At 49.1% G+C, this 19,333-nt stretch overlaps 1 protein-coding gene across 1 annotated transcript in view; it reads left to right on the forward strand.

Moving 5' to 3' along the window:
- Positions 1 to 18,846, forward strand: part of CABP7 (calcium binding protein 7) — a 93,156-nt gene extending 74,310 nt beyond the window's left edge. Inside the window, exons 2-5 of the mRNA XM_006016820.1 lie at positions 3,018 to 3,161; positions 13,176 to 13,288; positions 15,270 to 15,423; positions 18,719 to 18,846. Of these exons, the coding sequence (XP_006016882.1) occupies positions 3,018 to 3,161; positions 13,176 to 13,288; positions 15,270 to 15,423; positions 18,719 to 18,846 (539 nt within the window). The remainder of the gene's footprint in view (positions 1 to 3,017; positions 3,162 to 13,175; positions 13,289 to 15,269; positions 15,424 to 18,718) is intronic.
- The last annotated feature ends 487 nt before the right edge of the window (positions 18,847 to 19,333 follow it).

The following is a 19,333-nucleotide window of genomic DNA, read 5'->3' on the forward strand; positions in this document are numbered from 1 at the left end:
TGAGAACCTGGTATAATTCTTCCTATCGACATTTATGGTTATGGAAACAGTAATTGAGGGGAGTTATAACTGTGTGCTCACTGGCCATGCCAGCACGTCCCCCTTCCCACGTGCCCGGGGTTCTAAGCGGCCAGTCGGGACTGTCTCTCCCAGAGGGAGATCCTCGGGGTGAGGCTTGACTCATCCCTGGATCATCACCTGCTCCTTCCTCAAAGTCACCTTCCCAAGGGGGTGGAGCTTTTGTAACAGTTGGGATCATGTCCTTAGAAGGAGCACTCAGTGTCCCTGGGGATCCAGGCTGGATGCAGGTGCTGATGTGCTTGAAAGTCACTCACCTGGATGAAGGTGCTGCCATCTCTATATAATGTATACGTTATACTCTGGGTATAGAGTTCCCAGCCCTTGTGTGTACTGCCTCTCAGACAGCTGAGTAGACAGGGCAGAGGGTGGGAGCTGTGCTGGAAGGCTACAGAGGAACTAGGCTGTGGAGAGGGAAAGGGAAGCATGGACCAGCAGGCCAAGGGAGTAAAAGCAGATGTGATGGGAGGGTACAGAAGGCAGACAGGAGCTAGCAGGAGAGAGAAGGAGGAAGGGCGCAGAGGAGGATAGGGAAGAAGCTCATAAGAGTGCTGGTGTGGGTAGGGAGAGAGAAAGGGGCAGGAAAGGGGCAAGGGGAACTGCTACCTGAATGTAAGGGTGGTGTATCACCTGGATCAGGTGAGGGAGCCACAGGCAGGAAGAGATCTAAGGTGGTTGAGGGTTCCCTCCCAAGGCCCAGACTGAAATGTCAGCACCCTTTGAGTGCCTATAAAGCACCCTCTTTCCTCTCAAGCCCTACAAACTGGCAGGTGGATGCAGCACTATCTTGTTCTGAGCCTATGTACCAGAGCAGAAGGCTCAGGGTCCAACAGGGTGAGGTGTGAGAGATGCTAGAATCTCTCCAAGGTGACTGACCCCACCGGCCTGGCATTTGTGGGGTGTGATGGCAGTCAGGGACTGAAGGGAGGTCAGATGCCAAATGCACTGCTAGTGCCCATACACACACCCCTGTGTACTCACCTTCACATGGGCACATGACTCCCTTGTGCACACAAAGTACATCAAAACACATACACCTCCATGCAAATATTCACTCATTCTCACACATGGACACAGATTCATTCCCATGTCATGCTGACACCCACATACAAATGCCAGGCAGTCCCATTAATTCTCTTGATCTCCTGGTGTGCACGCGCACGCGCGCGCGCACACACACACACACACACATTCTCTCTCTCTCTCTCTCTCTCTCTTCTCCTTGGCAGATTCCCTGGGAGTCCTTTGGGCATGTCCCTGCTCTAGAAATGCAATGTCTAGTTATTAATTAGAATAACAGTAATGGGAAATGAGAGATAATTACAGACAAGTGCCCAGAGAGCAGCTGATGAGACAGGGAGGCTGATAGTTAAGTAAAGACATAACGCTGTCTACAAACTTAATCGCCTGCATGGAATCAGGAGGGTGTCGTTGTGTTCGCACACATTGTGTTTGCAGCACAGCTCTCCAGCTAAGGCCAACTTCCTCCGAGCCTGAGAGCTCCCACAGAGCATTTGTGTCTTTGTTCTGTCCTCCAAAATGATGGGTCCTGATGAGTCCTGTATGTGTCACAGGACAGCCTGGCTGCTTTAGCCCCTGCTCTCCTTACAAATTAGGCCTTGTTACAAAGCCCTTTCTAAACAACAAAAAGTTTGGATTGAAGCCATCATGCGTGGCTAAGAGTGTTGAGACCTACAGGCCACTCCCAGCTCTGCCATCAACTTACTGCATGACCTTGTACATGTCACTTTCCCTCCTGGTGCCTCAGTTTACCCATTTGTAAAATAGGGACAATGATCTGGACCCTCCTAGGCAGATATTTTACAAGTTATGCATTAAGGGCCTGCTCATTACAGCTGAATGACTGGACCCAAGAAGCTGCTCTATACTGCTAAAAATGATGCAATCTAATTCCTTTTATTAGTCCTATTTTCACTTTCCTCTAACATTTACAAAGAAGGACACTTAGAACTGGAAATTGGTAGCCTTGCTGTGGGTCTGATATACCTGTTTCCCATCAGTTCTCATGTACATAGAACAAAGGGTTCTGCGTGTAAGAGGCACCCTTTCAAAGCCAGCTGGTGCAGGCCTGTGGGTGTTGGGTGCTCACGGTTTAAAAATTCACATAGACTTTATTTTTCAAAATGTTGTTCACTCATCATTTAAGTACTCCACCAGGTGCAGGTGGAACAGCATGGCCACTGCTCTATGGTTATTAGAAATGAATCTATTAAAATGTGATAAGGCTATTTCAAAGGTCTGCATCTAAATGGCAGATGCTGGCTGTTGGCAAAAGGCAATGAATATTCTAAACTACCAGGGAATCAGAACACTTGCAAGAAGATTTGCCAGAAATCATTGTGACAATGCTACTATTGTGCCCCGTCCAGCCAAGTCATGGCTGCCGGAATCATTTTTAAGACTGGTGGCTTAGTTCTTTAGAAAATGGTTTTCTAATGGCCTGTACTTGCCGTATACAGAACGCCACTGAAAGAAGAAGGGAGGTTTAAGGGCACTCACCTTGGACTTTGTTCAACTGAGGACCTCAATACAGTTCCCTACTCTGCCACAGACTTCCCTTGCCACCTGGGAGATTCCTCCCACTTTGTTTCCCCATCTGTGTAATGGGAAGAATGGCCCATTCTGCACAGAAAGGTTGGGAGGATTCAATCTATTAAAGGCTGGTATGGGAGTTGAGTGAGCGTCCACTGTGAATAAAAGACACCAAGCGGAAGCTGTGTTCTCCCACTGAGAGATACTACCCAGGCAAGGCAGCTGATTCTTCCAGTGAGTTTGGCAGGGGGGTCTGATTTGCTTTGGGGAGCAGGAGGGAATCTTGTTTCATGTCTGTGCTTATTCCTTGGGCTCAGAGCCAGGACTACAGTGCATGATAGGGCAAACCAGCTGCTGAGCATATTTGTTCTCCTCCCTCCCTGCAGAAATCCGGGAAGCCTTCAAGGTGTTCGACCGTGATGGGAATGGCTTCATCTCCAAGCAGGAGCTGGGCACAGCCATGAGGTCTCTGGGCTACATGCCCAATGAGGTGGAGCTGGAGGTCATCATCCAGCGGCTGGATATGGACGGTAAGCCTTGCCCTCATTCTTCCTGGGATTTTCATAGGTCTTGGGATCTTTCTGGAACCCACCTCTGTTTCAGGCAGCATCTTCCAGGGGCCTATGGATGGCGAGGCAGGACAGAGCTGTGCTGCGCAGGGCAGGGAGCTTAGTATGTCCTCCAAGATTCCCCCATATCCCCTCAGGTTCCTTTCTCTCTCCTCTTTCAGCCCTTTCCCATGACCCTTCTTTCCGTCTGTGCTGCCTCTGATCCTATCTCTTCTGCTTTCAAGCCATGTGGTAAATTCAACCCTGGCTTGCAAGTCAGAAAGCCCACCAAAGGGAGGCAGCCAGCACAGTCCTGCTGGGGCTATACCACATGGGTACTACTTCCCACTAATGGATGTAGCAGGATTGTGAGCAGGTGTGGTCAGCCTGGGAGATCAGGAAAAGGGGAGGTGAGCCCAGAAATACCTTGGGAGTGATCCCCCAACCCAAATGTTGAGGCCCAGCATTGTGTCCAATGTGCACTCCCTCATGTCAGCATGGAGGAGGAGAAGTAGCAGAGCAGGACTCTGCCCTGCACAAAGTGGCGCTTCCCTCTTCCTCTCCATTAAATGATTCACCCGCTCTCAGACCAGCCATCTTTCTCTCTCTCCCCCTTTTCTCTGCTGTTTTTCTCCATCCTTCTCTCTCCCCATTCTCATGTTTGCTTTCTCTCCATTACCCCTCTTTCTTTCATTTTCTCCCTCCCTCCCCATCACTCATCTTCCACCTCCCTCATTCACTGTCTCCATCTTATCCCTCAGTATGTATCTGTTTCCCTCTGCTTTCTGATGCCCCCTGCCCAGTCCCCCCCACAGAGATACAGGCAGTCCCCATTGACAAGAAACTCCCACAGATGCATCCTGCAAGAGAAGAATTATGGCCCTTATCTCTGTCCTTCTCCTTATCTGTCTTGTTCCCTCCATCTCACTCTCCCTTGCGCTGTGCTCCATTCTCTCCCTCTCTGCCTCCAGCTTAGCTTGTATGGGGCTGGCTTAACTCTAATGCAAGCAGCATTGCCAAAGTTATTACAGATTTGATGTCACCAGCTAAAGAGAATATTTTCTTTGAGAATGAATATAATATCACTGCTGTAAAAGGTGACAGCACCATGAAATACACTCAGGTGCCTGAGTAGGGCTGTGATTGTCTGGGATGGGACGTGCTGTCAGAGCTGCCTTCCTCTGCAGCCACTCACTACCTCTGCCCTCTGCAGCAGAGTGTGCTGTGCTGTAGGCTAGCTAGACCTTGTCTCTGAGTAGCTGGACCAGTGTGGAAGAAGAATGCAGCTGATCTGCAGTCCATGGGGTGCAGTTCCTTCCCAGTTTTGTTGCCATCTCCTCATTCCAAGCACATGATATGTTTTTACACCACTATATTTTAAATGCTTGTTAAAGAGACAGGAGGTAGCCAGTTTTAAATCTAGTATTCAGATTTTGCAACAGGATTTACAAAATCCTAATAGGAATAGAAACATTTATATAACATACGGCAGATATGTGTGCCTTATCACCCTCCAATGACTCATCCATCACTGGATAAGTAGCCTACTAAGGCTACTAGCAAATGTTATTACTTCTTGAGAGAGAGAGTAGTAGAGAGCTGTGCAGTAGATCTGAAAGGGCTCTAGCTATGCTGAAGAGCCATGGCAGGAGTAGCTGCTTATATGCATGTGTATGTTTTTATTTGAATGGAAGTGATGTTTGAAGCCAGTCTTCCTTTTACAGTATATGGGAAACATGAGCATCAGCATGGTGTACTAGGGCATGGGAACCAGGATACACTGATTTCACAGTCAAAACTGGTTGCAGGGAAGAAATAAGCCACACGAATGGTAGAAAATAAAAGAGTTCAAAACCATTCACAGTTAATCTAATCTTAAAAGGGTTGCTAGTAACAGGGGTAAAGGGGAAAGTGTAAATACCTCTATGTGCTTACAGGGACTGTGTTTAGGAAGTCAGCCTCCTGAGCCAGCTGAAACCATTTAGTCTAGGTTTGTTAGTGCACAGTACAGAAGTGGGGCAGGGCAGCTGGGCACCAGGGTCAGAGGCCATGCAGGGGAGTACCAATGACTTCCGGCTGCTGATGCCCATGATGTGACTGTGCAGCTGCAGTGGCAGCTGCTATTTTTCTGCCCCTCCTTTAAGTCAGCATCCAGGGCTACAGCCCTGGTCACCTGCCTTCATTTTGTTACTGGTATAATAGCTCCCTCCTGCCCACACCTCTGAGAACAGGATCTGTCATGCAGTCAGCATCCCGCTCCATGACAGCTGGGTCCAAGCGAGGACGCAGAGGGACCTGGTTAGTAGCCTCGGGAGCCAGAAGGAACTCCAGGGTCTGTCTGCACTCAGAAGTCTCTCTGCAGCCTTCCCTTTTCAGTCCTTAGGGCTGCCTTCTGTCCTCCCATGAGCACCAGGAGGCTTCTCACTTCCCCTTGTCTAACTCTGCATACCAGGCAGCACAGTGAGGCTGAACTCCTCCCAGAACTTTCCCCCTCTCCTTCATCACTGTAACTTTCTCCCCTGAAGACTATCCCATGGGTGCCTGCTCAAATGCCAGCTCCACCCTCTTCCAGAAGTCTTCTCTTTTCCCCTACCCCGCTGCTGCAGAGGTAGCTCTTCTAGGTCCAGCATCTCCTTCCCTATCTTCACCTTTTTCTGCAGCTGCCTCCTGCTCTCCTCAGCTCCTCATATTCCTGTCCCCAAACCCTGAGACTCTCTCTACTTCCTGCCTTCAAGGCATCTTCTTCCCACCTGCTGCAAACCTCTCCTCACACCCCATGTCTTCCCAAAAGCCTTCTTTTACCCTCTCTTCTCCGCCAGGGAGAAGGAATGTCCTGCAGCTCATTCTCCAGCCCTAGGTCTTGTCTCTTTCTCACCTCCACTGGGCAAGGCAGACAGTATCTCTGCTGCTGCATTTGTACCGAGCTGGTATCCCTACAATGTTCTATGAATGTCTACTATAATTATTAATCATCATCACCATCATGTCAGCTATAATGCTGGGCTGTTACCAATGTGCAGCTTGGTTCTCACAGACTGCGAACAATCAGGTGTTCTTTCTCCAGCCCAGCTCCACCACCTGGGCTTTGCTGTGATGCACTCCTGACAGCCCAGCCTTTCTGGCCCGTCAGAAGTACATCCGGTGTCCCAGTCAGGGCCACAGGCCGGCAGGTGTCCCAGTTAGAGCCATGGCTTGACTTCAAGGTGAGCAGCCATATGCCTGAGACCTAGAGCTGTCAGATATGTTTCCTTGCAACAGCTGATAATGTTACTGATATAAGCTGCAGGGAGTGTGCTGCTAGCAGCACCCCTGCTAGCAATACCTATAGGAGGAATATGAATATGAAACCCTGGTCTCAGGTCTTGGCAGGTATATAAAGGAGGAATCTCTGGGTGCGATATGGCAGGTAGGTAAAGGAAGGACTTGGGGCTGCACCTCCAGAAGTCACAGCCCTAATCAAAGAGGTCTTATGATAGTTTTGAGTTCTCTGTGCCCTTGAGATTCTGGACCCTTCTGGGATTGAGTGGCCCCTGGTATAAATTACAGCAGCTGAGGGGTTGCTTTACTTTATAGCTGCATCCTCAGAGCTACCTCCATGCTCTTTAGTGGTTTGGACCCTGTTATTAACTAGAACAGCCCAGGTGGTGCTCTAATTTACAACTGCTTCCTAAGAGCTGCTTGAGGGCTCCTCCACTGCCTGAAGCATCCAGCATCTGCACAGCAGCATGCTTGTGTTATGGATATTCCCTTTCCCTGGTCTCAGCATCCTCACTATGCCAACGATTGCAGTGTGTGGCTGCTTACAGCAGCCCTATTCCATACCTGTAATGGGAAAATTCTCCCCCAACCCCTTTCCTGCACAGCTCAGCTCCTGTATGCTACCACAGCTTTGCTTAGGGACAGGGGAGAGGGACAGAACCACTCCCTTTACTTTGCCCACATGGGATGGGATTCCTGTCTCACTGATACAGGTGTAAATCCAGAGCAGCTCCACTGTACAAAGAGAGAATGACTGCGAGCAAAACCAGCCTTCCTCCTTGCTGGATCACATTGGAGCCTGTTCCCATCACTCTGTTACTGATCCTCTTAAACAGCTTGTTAATTTATTGGATTTTTTTTTCTTCTAAAAGCCTTTTGGACAGGGCTGCCAAGTCATCAGCTCCCTTCATTATTCATTTTTAGTGCTGGCTTGACAGCCCTGGAGACCAAAGTCCTTTTTATCCACAAGACAGATCCAGCACAGGCAAATGCAGGGCAAGTAACAGTGCATTTGCCCAGGCCATATAGATCAGCCGTGCCACAGGGACTCTGGTTCCAGACAGTTCAACTTCCAGGGATCATTGGTACTTGGCTGGTGCTACAAAGTACAGTAGCTTGTTTATGCCGGTCATTGGAGAAAGGGAAGTTATACTGCAAAGCCCCATTCCCTTGGATCTAGTGTGAGGGCATTTCCAGACCCAGTGCAGCCCCACCCACAGCCCCACAACTTATTCATCTTCCCTTTTCCCAAGATCTTTATTCCGCAGAACAGAGTCATCACATGATGATACAAAGCTGTGTTCAGTCGAGCCCACTGGAGGTGCAGGCAGCATGAGGCTGCTCTGAAGAGTTCAGGTTAGGGCAGCAACATGTATAACCACCCTTCTGGCCTCTCTGAAGGAAGCAGAGCCTAGTCAAAAAGTATGGCCCTGGTTTCTCATGCCAGACCTCATCACACAGCCTGGGGAGGATCTTGATCCACCAAGATGGGACCAGAACGTGACCCCTTAGAGTTTGGCATGTCCTGATTCTAGCCCTTTATAGGAGCCAGCTAAGTTTGTTCTGGGAGCAAGGGGCTCCACACACATCAGCAGCCAAGCCACGACAAATAGAGTCATGCACTTGCGATGGAAAGACTGCATGCACAGATACAGACTGGGGAATGACTGGCTAGGCTGCAGTACAGCAGAGAAGGGTCTGGGAGTTACAGGAGCCCTTAAGTTAAGTCCGGGTGAGGGTGATCCCCTGCCCTCCATTAATGCTGACTTTCTGAAGGAACATCTTGAGAAGCTGGATACCTTCCAGTCAGCTGGCCCTGACAATCTTCACCCCAGGGTACTCAAGGAGCTGGCGAGCATCATAGCCCAGCCTCTAGCACGGATCTTTGAAAACTCTTGGCGCTCTGGTGTAGTGCCCGAAGACTGGAAGAAGGCCAATGTGGTGCCTATCTTCAAGAAAGGGAGGAAAGTGGATCCGGCTAACTATAGGCCCATCAGCCTGACTTCTATCCCGGGGAAGATCTTAGAAAAGTTTATTAAAGAGGCCATCCTTAATGGACTGGCCGACGCCAACATCTTAAGGGATAGCCAGCACGGGTTTGTTGCGGGTAGGTCTTGCTTGACCAATCTCATTTCCTTCTACGACCAGGTGACCTATCACCTGGACAAGGGAGAAGAGATTGATGTCATATATCTTGACTTCAAAAAAGCCTTCGATCTGGTGTCCCATGATCGCCTCTTGGAGAAACTGGCCAATTGTCGCCTTGGGCCCTCCACGATCCACTGGCTGGAAAATTGGCTCCGGGGTCGGACCCAGAGGGTAGTAATCGATGGAAGTCACTCATCGTGGTGTCCTGTGACCAGTGGGGTCCCCCAAGGCTCTGTCCTTGGACCCATACTGTTCAACATCTTCATTAATGATGTGGACACTGGAGTCAGAAGCAGACTGGCCAAGTTCACCGATGACACCAAACTTTGGGGAAAAGCATCCACACCAGAAGACAGGCGGGTGATCCAGGCTGACCTGGACAGGCTCAGCAAGTGGGCGGACGAGAATCTGATGGTGTTCAACGCCGATAAATGCAAGGTTCTCCACCTTGGGAAAAAAAACCCACAGCATCCTTATAGGCTCGGCAGAGCTATGTTGGCTAGCACTATGGAAGAAAGAGACTTGGGGGTCATCATTGACCACAAGATGAACATGAGCCTGCAATGCAATGCGGCGGCTAGTAAAGCGACCAAAACGCTGGCTTGCATCCATAGATGCTTCTCAAGCAAATCCCGGGACGTCATTCTCCCCCTGTACTCAGCCTTAGTGAGGCCGCAGCTGGAGTACTGTGTCCAGTTTTGGGCTCCACAATTCAAAAAGGATGTGGAGAAGCTTGAGAGAGTCCAGAGAAGAGCCACGTGCATGATCAGAGGTCTGGGAAGCAGACCCTACGATGACAGGCTGAGAGCCCTGGGGCTCTTTAGCCTGAAAAAGCGCAGGCTCAGGGGTGATCTGATGGCCACCTACAAGTTTATCAGGGGTGACCACCAGTATCTGGGGGAACGTTTGTTCACCAGAGCGCCCCAAGGGATGATGAGGTCAAATGGTCACAAACTACTTCAAGATCGTTTCAGGCTGGACATAAGGAAGAACTTCTTTACTGTCCGAGCCCCCAAGGTCTGGAACAGCCTGCCACCGGAGGTGGTTCAAGCGCCTTCATTGAACACCTTCAGGATGAAACTGGATGCTCATTTTGCTGGGATCCTATGACCCCAGCTGACTTCCTGCCCTTTGGGCGGGGGGCTGGACTCGATGATTATAGAAAGGATGGAGATAGACTATTCCCTGTACCCATATGGGGACAGGACTAGGAGCAATGGTCTCAAGCTGCAGCAGAGAAAATCTGGGTTGGAGATTAGAAGGAACTTTCTGACTATGAAGGTGGTCAAGCATTGGAACAGGCTGCCTAGAGAAGTTGTAGAATCTTATCTCTGGACATTTTCAAGAGCAGGTTATCTTGGCTGGGATGCTTTAGTCAGGGAATGGGATGATCCTGGGGCAGGACTAGATGACCTCATGAGGTCCCCTTCAGCCCTACTTTCCTGTGATCCTATGATGAAGAATGGCTAAGAGCTGGGGTAAAGATGGGACACATGGTACTGGGAGCCAAACACCACTCCATTTCCAGTGGAGATTCAACCAAACCTTGTCAACTTCTTTCCCACCTTATCTGGTTAACCTTAGTGGTGACCTGTTTCCCCTTGTAGCAACATTTCTCCTGCAGCATTAGAGGTACTGATTGGACTTTCCATCTTCCCTGGTTCCTACCCTGGGATGCTGATCTCTGGCTCAGCGCTTGCTGTGAGGTTCAGGCCTCACTAGTGAAGTGTGACTGAATTTCTCATTACCTTTTGCTGGTTGTGGTTCACAGAGCCCTCAGATCTATGGTTTATTGACTGTGAGTGTCCCACTTACTGCTGGATCGGGCTGCTGGCTGCAGTTCTGGAGAGGCCCAGCTTCCCCCTTGACAGCTGAAACAAAGTTATCAGCAGCATAAAGGAGATAATTCACTCTGGCATCCCCTAATAATTACCCAGAGGCTGCCGACTCTTCTGGCAAAAGCACCAGATCATGGGGGTAGATATTTGCAAATGCCAGACAGAGGCTGCAGCCCAATCTTGCAGGTCTCTCATTTCCCAAGGTATCAACTTTCCTTATGTGCTGAGCCCATAAGCAGGGTATCATAAGGCTCTCCCACTCTTCTTGGGAGGGGTGGGAAGGAACAGAGCAGGGGGAGGCAGTGCCAACAGAGGCTTTCTATAGTTTTCATGGCATCCAGGTATGTATGTCTGTCCTGTCCCCCTTGCTACAGTACTGAGAGGCAGACGGTGAGGATTAATTCACATGGGCATGCCAAGCACTTTAAGAAGGTTGCCTGGAAGGCAGTAGAGATGGGCAGAGGGTCACAGCTGTTCAGGGACACAGGTGAGGTTGCTGATATAAGTGTCTCTCCCCAGTTCAGGACTTTCACCCTCAGTTGTGCTCACGTGTCTCCCACTCAGATCTTTTTTGCCTCCCTTTTCTCTGCTCTCTCTGTCCTTCTCTCTCCTTCATCCTGTTCTGTCTCTCTGTACCTCTCATTTACTCTTTGAGTCCTCAGATATGGAGACTGCACTCAGGTCAGTGACTGACCATGCATCTCTGCTGGGACTGATGGCTTAATCTGGCCGGTCCTTGTGGCACATGCAGTCCCTGCTTCCAACTTGCAGGCCACCTGCCCTTCCTGGCTACACAGAGCAGGGGCAAGGACACTTCAATGTAACAGAAATGTGGGGCTGGAAAGGGCCTCCTAGACTACTGAGTACAGGCTTCTGCATTCACAGGCTGTTTTTAACTCCCCCTCCCCCCAAAAAAAACTAAACAAACCCCAAATCACCACTTTGTTTGCTCACCCACAACTACATGGAACTACGTCTGCAACACCAAGAACACTCCATAGTGTGCTACAGGTACGGGAGATAAGCGAATTGCCAATGCCCTGCCACTGCTATCATGGGGAAGTAGATGGTTAATATATATGTGAGAGGCAAGGATTTCGGTGGGTGATATCTTTTATTGGACCAACTGCAGAGTTGAGATAGACAAGCTTCTAGATGCAGTGCATTCTTCTTCAAGTTGGTATAAGGTCAGAAGATCCACTACAGAGGAAGGCAAAAACCCCTGCAGTCTTGCCAGTCTGGCCTAGGGAAAAAAAGTCCTTCCTGACCTCAAGTGGAAGAATAAGAGTCCTTAGCCAGGAACCTCTGGGCTTCTGGCACTTGCAGGCTTATCATCACACCCCAGCCAAAACCCCATAGTCTTAGCTGTGGCCAATGACAGAGGAAAGTAAAATCTCCCCGTCCAGAGGCAGATGGCATTTATGAAGCGAGGAATACCTTTCTGGCCCCAGCTGGCAACCAGCAAAGTCCTAAGGCATGGGATTAGCAACAGCTTCTATGCTACAGAGCTACCTTTATAACCCAACCTGGCATATAGTTTTCCCATATGGGCCCTATGTGGAAGCCTCTATTTCCAAAGATCCATTAATGGAAGACCTCCAGGGCTTTATTTTGAACTCAGAGTGCTCATTGTTGGCACCCTGCTGTGCACTCGATAGGCAGTACTCCAGTTGCCCCAGCACCCCCTGGGCCAGAAGGGGAGGGCTTGTGTGGGGACAGGATCATCAGTTAACGTACTCTTAGACCCTCTCAGAACTGCCAGTATTATATTGTCACTTGGAAGGGTTTCAAATAGATCCTTTTCTGCCTTTTCTAATTCTTGCATGGATTTGCATTCTGATTCTTTCAAGCTAATTAAGCAAATAGGCCCCAAACACCATTACCAACATTTCATCTATTTTTTTAGAGGTATACAGAAAGTCTCAGTAATGTGTTCAGGAAAAAAATTAAAGAAAAGTATTGGGGTGGGGAAGAACAGGCACAATTTCCTAATGACAGAAATAGATTATGTGGTTAGGCTCTAACTTCTAACTCTAAGCTTCTTGGATCAGGGCCCGTCTTGGTTCTGTGTTTGTGCAGCACCTGATATATATTGGGGTTTAGGGTTTTTTTTCAAGGGCTGAGGCTTTGAGGAAAAATTGGCAGTGGATTGGCACTTTGATGGAGGGAGAAGGCAGGTCCCTCCTGTGTATTCCACCTCCATTCATTCTCCAAAAGCTACCTGGAGGGCTTCTGGAAGGCTTAATCACTCCTTCAAAGGATCCTGCACAGTTCTGGATGGATCCGAGCTAATGCACCCAGGAGAGGGCAAGTCACCCATGGGAAGAGGCAGGGAAATGAACCAAAAATCAAAGCAAGTGTACTGTGTCTGGAAAAGTGACTCCAAAAGAGAAGGCAGGGAAAGCACTCAGATACCACCCAGCAATCAGACAGAAGGGAGAAAAAAGGGGGAGAAAAGCTGCAAAAAGAGAAAAGAGGGAAGCGATGCATGCAAGTGACAGAGAGATGGAAAGAAAGAGGGAGTTAAACAGGAAGGAAAGGGAAAATAGGAGGAAAAAGGGAGAGATGAACTCAGAAGAGAGGTGGAAGAAAGGAAGAAGAGAGACAAGACAGAAAAAGAGAGGTGGGAGAGGATGAGGTAAACAGCTGATGCTCAATGTAAAGGAAGGGAAGGAGGGATCCAGCCTGGCCCAACCAGGGGCTGCTGCTCTCCACGCTGTGGAGCAATAACTCCAGCCTCTTTCTTTTTCAGGGGATGGGCAGGTGGATTTTGAGGAGTTTGTGACGTTACTGGGTCCCAAGCTCTCCACCTCGGGGATCCCCGAGAAGTTCCACGGCACAGACTTCGACACTGTCTTCTGGAAGGTAGGAGGTACCCCTTGCCCAGGACGGTCTCCACGCTCTCCTTTCTCCCTGACACCACTGCAGCTTTATCCTTAGATCCCAAGCCTTGAGCTAGACACAGTCCTCCTTGGAGACAGGGAACACAGAGAAATGGCAGTTCTAGAAATTACTTTAATCACAGAGGTACAAACCACTGCTGGTCTTTCCCTCGGATCCCTGGGGATCTGCCTGGGAAGGAGCAGCCAGTGCAGTGAGGGGATGAAGAGAAAGATGTTACTCGTAAGAAGGAGGCCTTGCTTAGCCCAAACCTTGCCAATGCTCCTCATCTATAGAGACCCACCAAAAATCCATTGCACCTCACAGCTGCAGTATGCTCCAATGTAGATCACTGTTATCCAGAGCACCAAGCGGCTGCTGATGATATTGGTGGGATCAGGTCAGCAGGCAGCATGAGCACTGGAGCAGGATGGATAAGAGAAATGTTGTCCCTTACTACAGGAATGAGGACAAGTGAGATGCACAAGAACTGCTGACATGATGCAAACTGGAATGTGTGCTTTTATTACACTTAGTAGGGCAATACAGGAAACATCACCAGTGGCAGCTGCTGCAAAGTGAACCCAAATCTCTGCTAGGGTTCATGCATCTGGACCCCAAATCCCCCACTTCCTGTGCATACAGATCCCCACTATGTAGCTATTGATAGTTCAACACCAACATGCTAAACACATCCCAGCTGAGGCAACATGAGTGTTGTGCGGTTAGCAGATTCACATGACAGCCTGGTCTGTTCTGAGTCTTAGGGAGCAGTTGCTAGACATCAAAGGCTACATTTCACTGAGACATTTCAGTTTTCACTAGCCGGACCAGAGTATCCTAAAGGAGCAATGACCAGTGACCAGCTCCTCCACTGTAAGCCCTTGCCCCAACACCTGTGTCTGCAGCTACCTAAGCCTCATGGACAGCAATGACTTGACAGTCCTGGAGGTGATCAGTGAGAGGGAAATCTGGCTTGGACCTTGCCTCCTTTATCAAAGGCTCCACCGAGTGTCTCTGGGACCCTGCATTACATCGCAACAGGAGCTTCTTTGCAGATGTAACTTAACATGTGTTTTTAGAGGACCAGGAGTAGCTGATAGCTGCTGACCATATCCATCCTTGACCTAAAACCACTGATCTAAACTGAGGTGCAGCAGGTTAAATTCTGGCCTCTTTCTGAGCAGTGCTGTTCCCTGGGAGCCAGATTCTTCTGGTTTTTGCACTCCCCTGGCACTGACAAGTATTCAGCCTGGCATCCCCTCTGTTTTATGCAACTCCTCGGGACTCCCTAGATGGGTCTCCCCACAGGCTGTTGCTCATGGCACAGATCTCCAGGCAGGAGCTGGTTTGCAGTTTCCAGTTTGGGGTTAATTTTTGGATCACCTTTTTCCTCTTGGTGCATTTTGCACCCCAAAGCAGGGATGGTCAGAAGGGAAATTGGGGCTCAGGCAGGGCATTTGTCTCCAGCACTCTAGGTGTCTGGGAGCCTGGTGTCACTAAGTGTGACTAAGGGTTCGGGGTGGAAGGGATGGAAAATAGTCATCTTGTGTTTGCAGACAGCACAGTCCCCTGCCTGAAGCACCTCTGTCATGGTTGTATACAGTGATGTGCCCTGTCGCTTTGTTCCTTCAGCTCATCCTGTTCCCTGTAGCATGACGTAGTTGTTGACCATGTGACAGCTCTGACATGACTTGTGACAGGCAGCAACTCTTTGATAACTATGACCCAGGCATGATGGGGACCACTGTGCTGAAGTGTGAGTGGATGGTGGCAGTGACAATCTGCACCCCTTGTAAGATGGGGGCTGGTGCTTAAGGGTTGGGCAGCCCATGTGAGGGCAGCCCTGTAACATGCAAATAGAAGTCACATGATGCCAATGAGAGTTTCCATGACAATAATGCAAGGGTTGCATCCCACATGAGAGATCCATAACTTCTTCATGATCTTTCCCCCTCCACCACAGTGCGACATGCAGAAACTGACAGTTGACGAGCTGAAGAGGCTGTTGTATGACACCTTCTGCGAGCATCTGTCCATGAAGGACATTGAGAACATCATCATGACTGAAGAGGAGAGCCACATGGGCAATGCTGAGGAATGCCCCGTTGATGTAGAGAGTAAGTGCCCCTTTCCACCAACAGCTGCAGACACAGGCAGAGCTTCTCCTTATTGGTATTTGCCGTACAGTCATGGACCTGAACCCTATGGTGCAAGATGCTGTATAGATACAGGACAGAAGGATAGTCAGGGTGCCCAGGAGATCACAGTTAGATCAATGCAAACAGCCATTTTTTTCAGATTTTGAGAAGTTCCAAAAAATGTAAAAGAATTCTTTTTCAGGTCAGCCTGAACTGAAATGCCAAAGAAATGGCTCTGTGCCCCATTTCACGTGGTTCTGAACTTTTTTTTAAGAAAACAGAAGGAAATTTCAAAAGCTGTTTGGAATAAGAAGCTGGAACTGTTTGTTTAGTAATTGTTGGAGCAAATTGTGTTGATAATTCTGTGCAACAACTCAGTGAAACCAACCCCAATTCACAAAAACATTTCTGTTGTCAAATCTGCATTTTTTGCTGAAAAAATTGTCAGCCAATTTTCCCCCAGCTCCCTTCACAGGCTGCCGTGCAGGGGCACCCAGCTCCACATGTGGGCAGTCACAATGTGCTGTCTCTGCTCCCACTGTGACACCAGCCATGTTGCCCCCTTACAAGCCTTACCTGTGGAAGAGGCATGACTGACTCCACCGGAAGCAGGATCTGGGTTTGCTTTGATACAGCAGAAGCTAATGCAGGGCTGGGTAACATCAGGGAGATGCACCATCCTCCTTGACCAGCTACCCTCTCTTAGCTGAGGGACTGACTGAAGTACGGGCTGGGGCGGCCAAGCGTTCTGAGGGTGGTCCTGAGATGTATGGCTTGGTGCCATGTGCTTTGTCCCATGCTCTGACCCAGGGTCAGTTTTGTGCATGCTGTCTGGGTGGCCAAGTGATGCCAGGATGTGTGGTGCCACCCACAGGAATTTACTGATCTTGAACAAGTTCTTGAATAGGGCCTCTGTCCTCCCTACTGCTCACATGGTACTCTGCAGCTACTGCACTTGGGATTATGGCTCTTTCTTGTGCCCCAAGCAATGTAACACAGCCCTATTGGGTCTTAACCTGAAAAGAAACATTAGTAAGTTGTAGGTGAAAGCCATTTGTGATCCATTAAAAGGAATCAGTCAATCATGACCCCCAGGAATGCCTAAGTCTGGGAAAAAATTCTTGGTTGCCCTTCCACCAGGAGTGGCACTGAGTACAGGTGGTACTAGGACCCTATGCAGAAGGCAGTCTCCCATCTTATACACATCTGTCCATCAAACTGTCTCATAGGATAAAAGTGTCCCTAAGCTGACAATGACAACAATGATTACAGGCCCAGAGAGAATGACCTAAGAGGAGAGACTGCAGGAGCCAAGACTGTTCAGTTTAGAGAGGAGAATAAATGAGAGGGCTCATCATAGTTGTATCCCACTCCAGAGGTGGCTGCATTTTGGCTTGAAGTTATACTGCTGCCGTGTAAATGCTAAGAACATTAACTGGTCTATAAGTTATCTTACTGGGTGATTTCCTGTACTCTGATTGGCTGCATTCCAATTTGCATGACTGCACTATTATTTTGAGGGATGGGGGAATCTCACTGAAGCATGAGCTTGAGATCCACTCTGTTCTTGTGCCAAAGGCTGTCCTCAGTGACCCAGTTGCAAATGGGTACTTGTTCATTCAGCCTGGGGAGTCGAAGGCAGCCAGACATGATGCTAGTCTTTGTGCGTGTCTCTGGCATGCCTTAGGCACTGTGAGCTGGTAGAGCTGGAGGACATTTTCTTGACAACTATTTACCAATAATTGTTTTCTAAGCAAATTAGCTCATTTTAATTAACTGATAGCCATTGTTAAGCAACACACACAGGAATGTGCATATTCAGTTCAGACTTAGTACACCAAAATTATGTGACTATATCTACTCTGATAGGCTACTGTAAACTCTTCTGCTCTTATTGGCTTCTGTGCCTGATATCAGGTCCGCAAATAGGACTGGTTGATACCAGGCTCCCTTGACCCCATCCTACTCCTCATCAAACCCCAAAACAAGTCAAGTCCCCATGTTCTGGGCACATGGGTAACACACAGACCACTGAGCTGCCACGTTCTGTACACAGCCCCTTAATGTCACTGCCTTCTGTACATAAATCTCCTGCTCTATACTCTCAAATTAAGGAGCACTGTTCTAGTCACTCCCACATGCACACACCACAGGCAGCACAGTTGCTACTACATTTTATGCATATGCAGTAAAGGCCTCTGTATTCCACATATGCCTGGATTTGGTGCAAACGTGGAGAGAACAGCTGTGCTCATCCCATTCCGTGCACATGTAGCAATGGCACACCACACTGGCCGTTCCCGTTGACACAGAAGATTGCTGCAATTCCTAAACATGTTGGCTGTGGAGGTCACAGAACTCCATGCATACATCACAAGTCCTCTGCCAATAGAAGCGGCACATTTTCTATACTAGTTCGCTGTGGAAGCCATGGGAATTTTCATTCATAGAAAATGGGTTGACAACCCATGGTCCATGGGCTAGAGCCATTGAATCCAGACCCTGGAGAAGGGGCTTTGGCAGTGTTTGATGACAGGGGATTTTACCTATGCCACACTGAGACTGGGTGTCAGGGAGAAGTGGCAGCGAGAAGTGGTGGCCAGGTCCTAATGCTGGCCCACCTTCAGCCAAAACAGGGTCATTCCAGCCCGCTGCCAGAAAACTTTACCAACCCCCAGTATAAAACACAGTGAATTTACTGAGTACTCTGGCACCACCAGCCTTGTGGGCAAGGAAGATGGTGACACGCCATCTTCCCCCACCCGCCTCCCAAGCATTCATGAATCAAGCAAGCCAGATCAACTGAGTCCTATTACCCCATTTTTTTTCTTTTTAATTAAGAAAGTGACAGTTCTATTCTGGCTCCAGGCTGCTTTGAATGTTAATACAGGAAGGAACCACTTGGTGCCATGCAGGAGAGCTGCTGCTCTGCATGCCAAACGGCAGCGGGCTGTGGTAGGGCTTCTTAGCATACCCATCAGCACCCGCCTCGCATCAGGGAGCAATCCTCAGCAGCACTTGCCAGACAAGCAGGATGGTGCTTCATGTATGAGGGTCTTCCTAGCAGGTGGGCTGCAAGCTACAAGCAGGGAGGGCACAGGGATGTCTGAAGACACCCTTGGGGTGCAGGTGGGGATGGATCCTCCACAACAGCCTGAGAATGAAGGGCTGCAGGGGACATTAAACTAACATGCGTCCTCTGTCCAATCCCTCCCTTCCTGTTTACCCCTTGTCCCTCTTCTGCCCCCAACCTCCCTGACTGCTTTCTCTGCAGCCTGTTCAAACCAGCAGATCAGGCAGACGTGTGTCCGGAAGAGCCTCATCTGTGCTTTTGCTATCGCTTTCATCATCAGCGTCATGCTGATCGCCGCCAACCAGGTGCTGCGGAGTGGGATGAAGTAGCTCAGACAGAGAGACTGTCAGCCAGAAGAACAAACACAGAGATACCTATATAAATATATATATATATATAATATATATAATCTATACACCATGGGGGGAGAAAGCAAACTGTATTCCTCCATGGCACACGTCTTGGGGACACCCACCGGCTCCTCACTGACATCCTTTGTTTCCCTCCTCCGACTCCGCCTCTGATGGGAATGCCCTTCCTGGAGACAGGGCCCGTTGTCTGCAAATCACCTGCCTTGTCCTGGGGCTGGAGAGGTCACCTGGATTCGCATGGCTGTTTGCGGAACATTTAAACTAAAAGTGCATGCAACGTGCATGGACCCCCCTCCTGTCTGAGTGATGCAATAGCGTGTGCTTTTATAACTGGGTACTAGGATCCTATCAGATATATAATATATTCTATATCTCTATATTTATGATAAACCAAATCGTCCCTTAAGCAATACACACTCGTCAAGATTTTCTATTGGAGATTTGG

Source organism: Alligator sinensis, unplaced genomic scaffold (assembly GCF_000455745.1).
Source record: "Alligator sinensis unplaced genomic scaffold, ASM45574v1 scaffold216_1, whole genome shotgun sequence".
NCBI lineage: Eukaryota > Metazoa > Chordata > Crocodylia > Alligatoridae > Alligator > Alligator sinensis.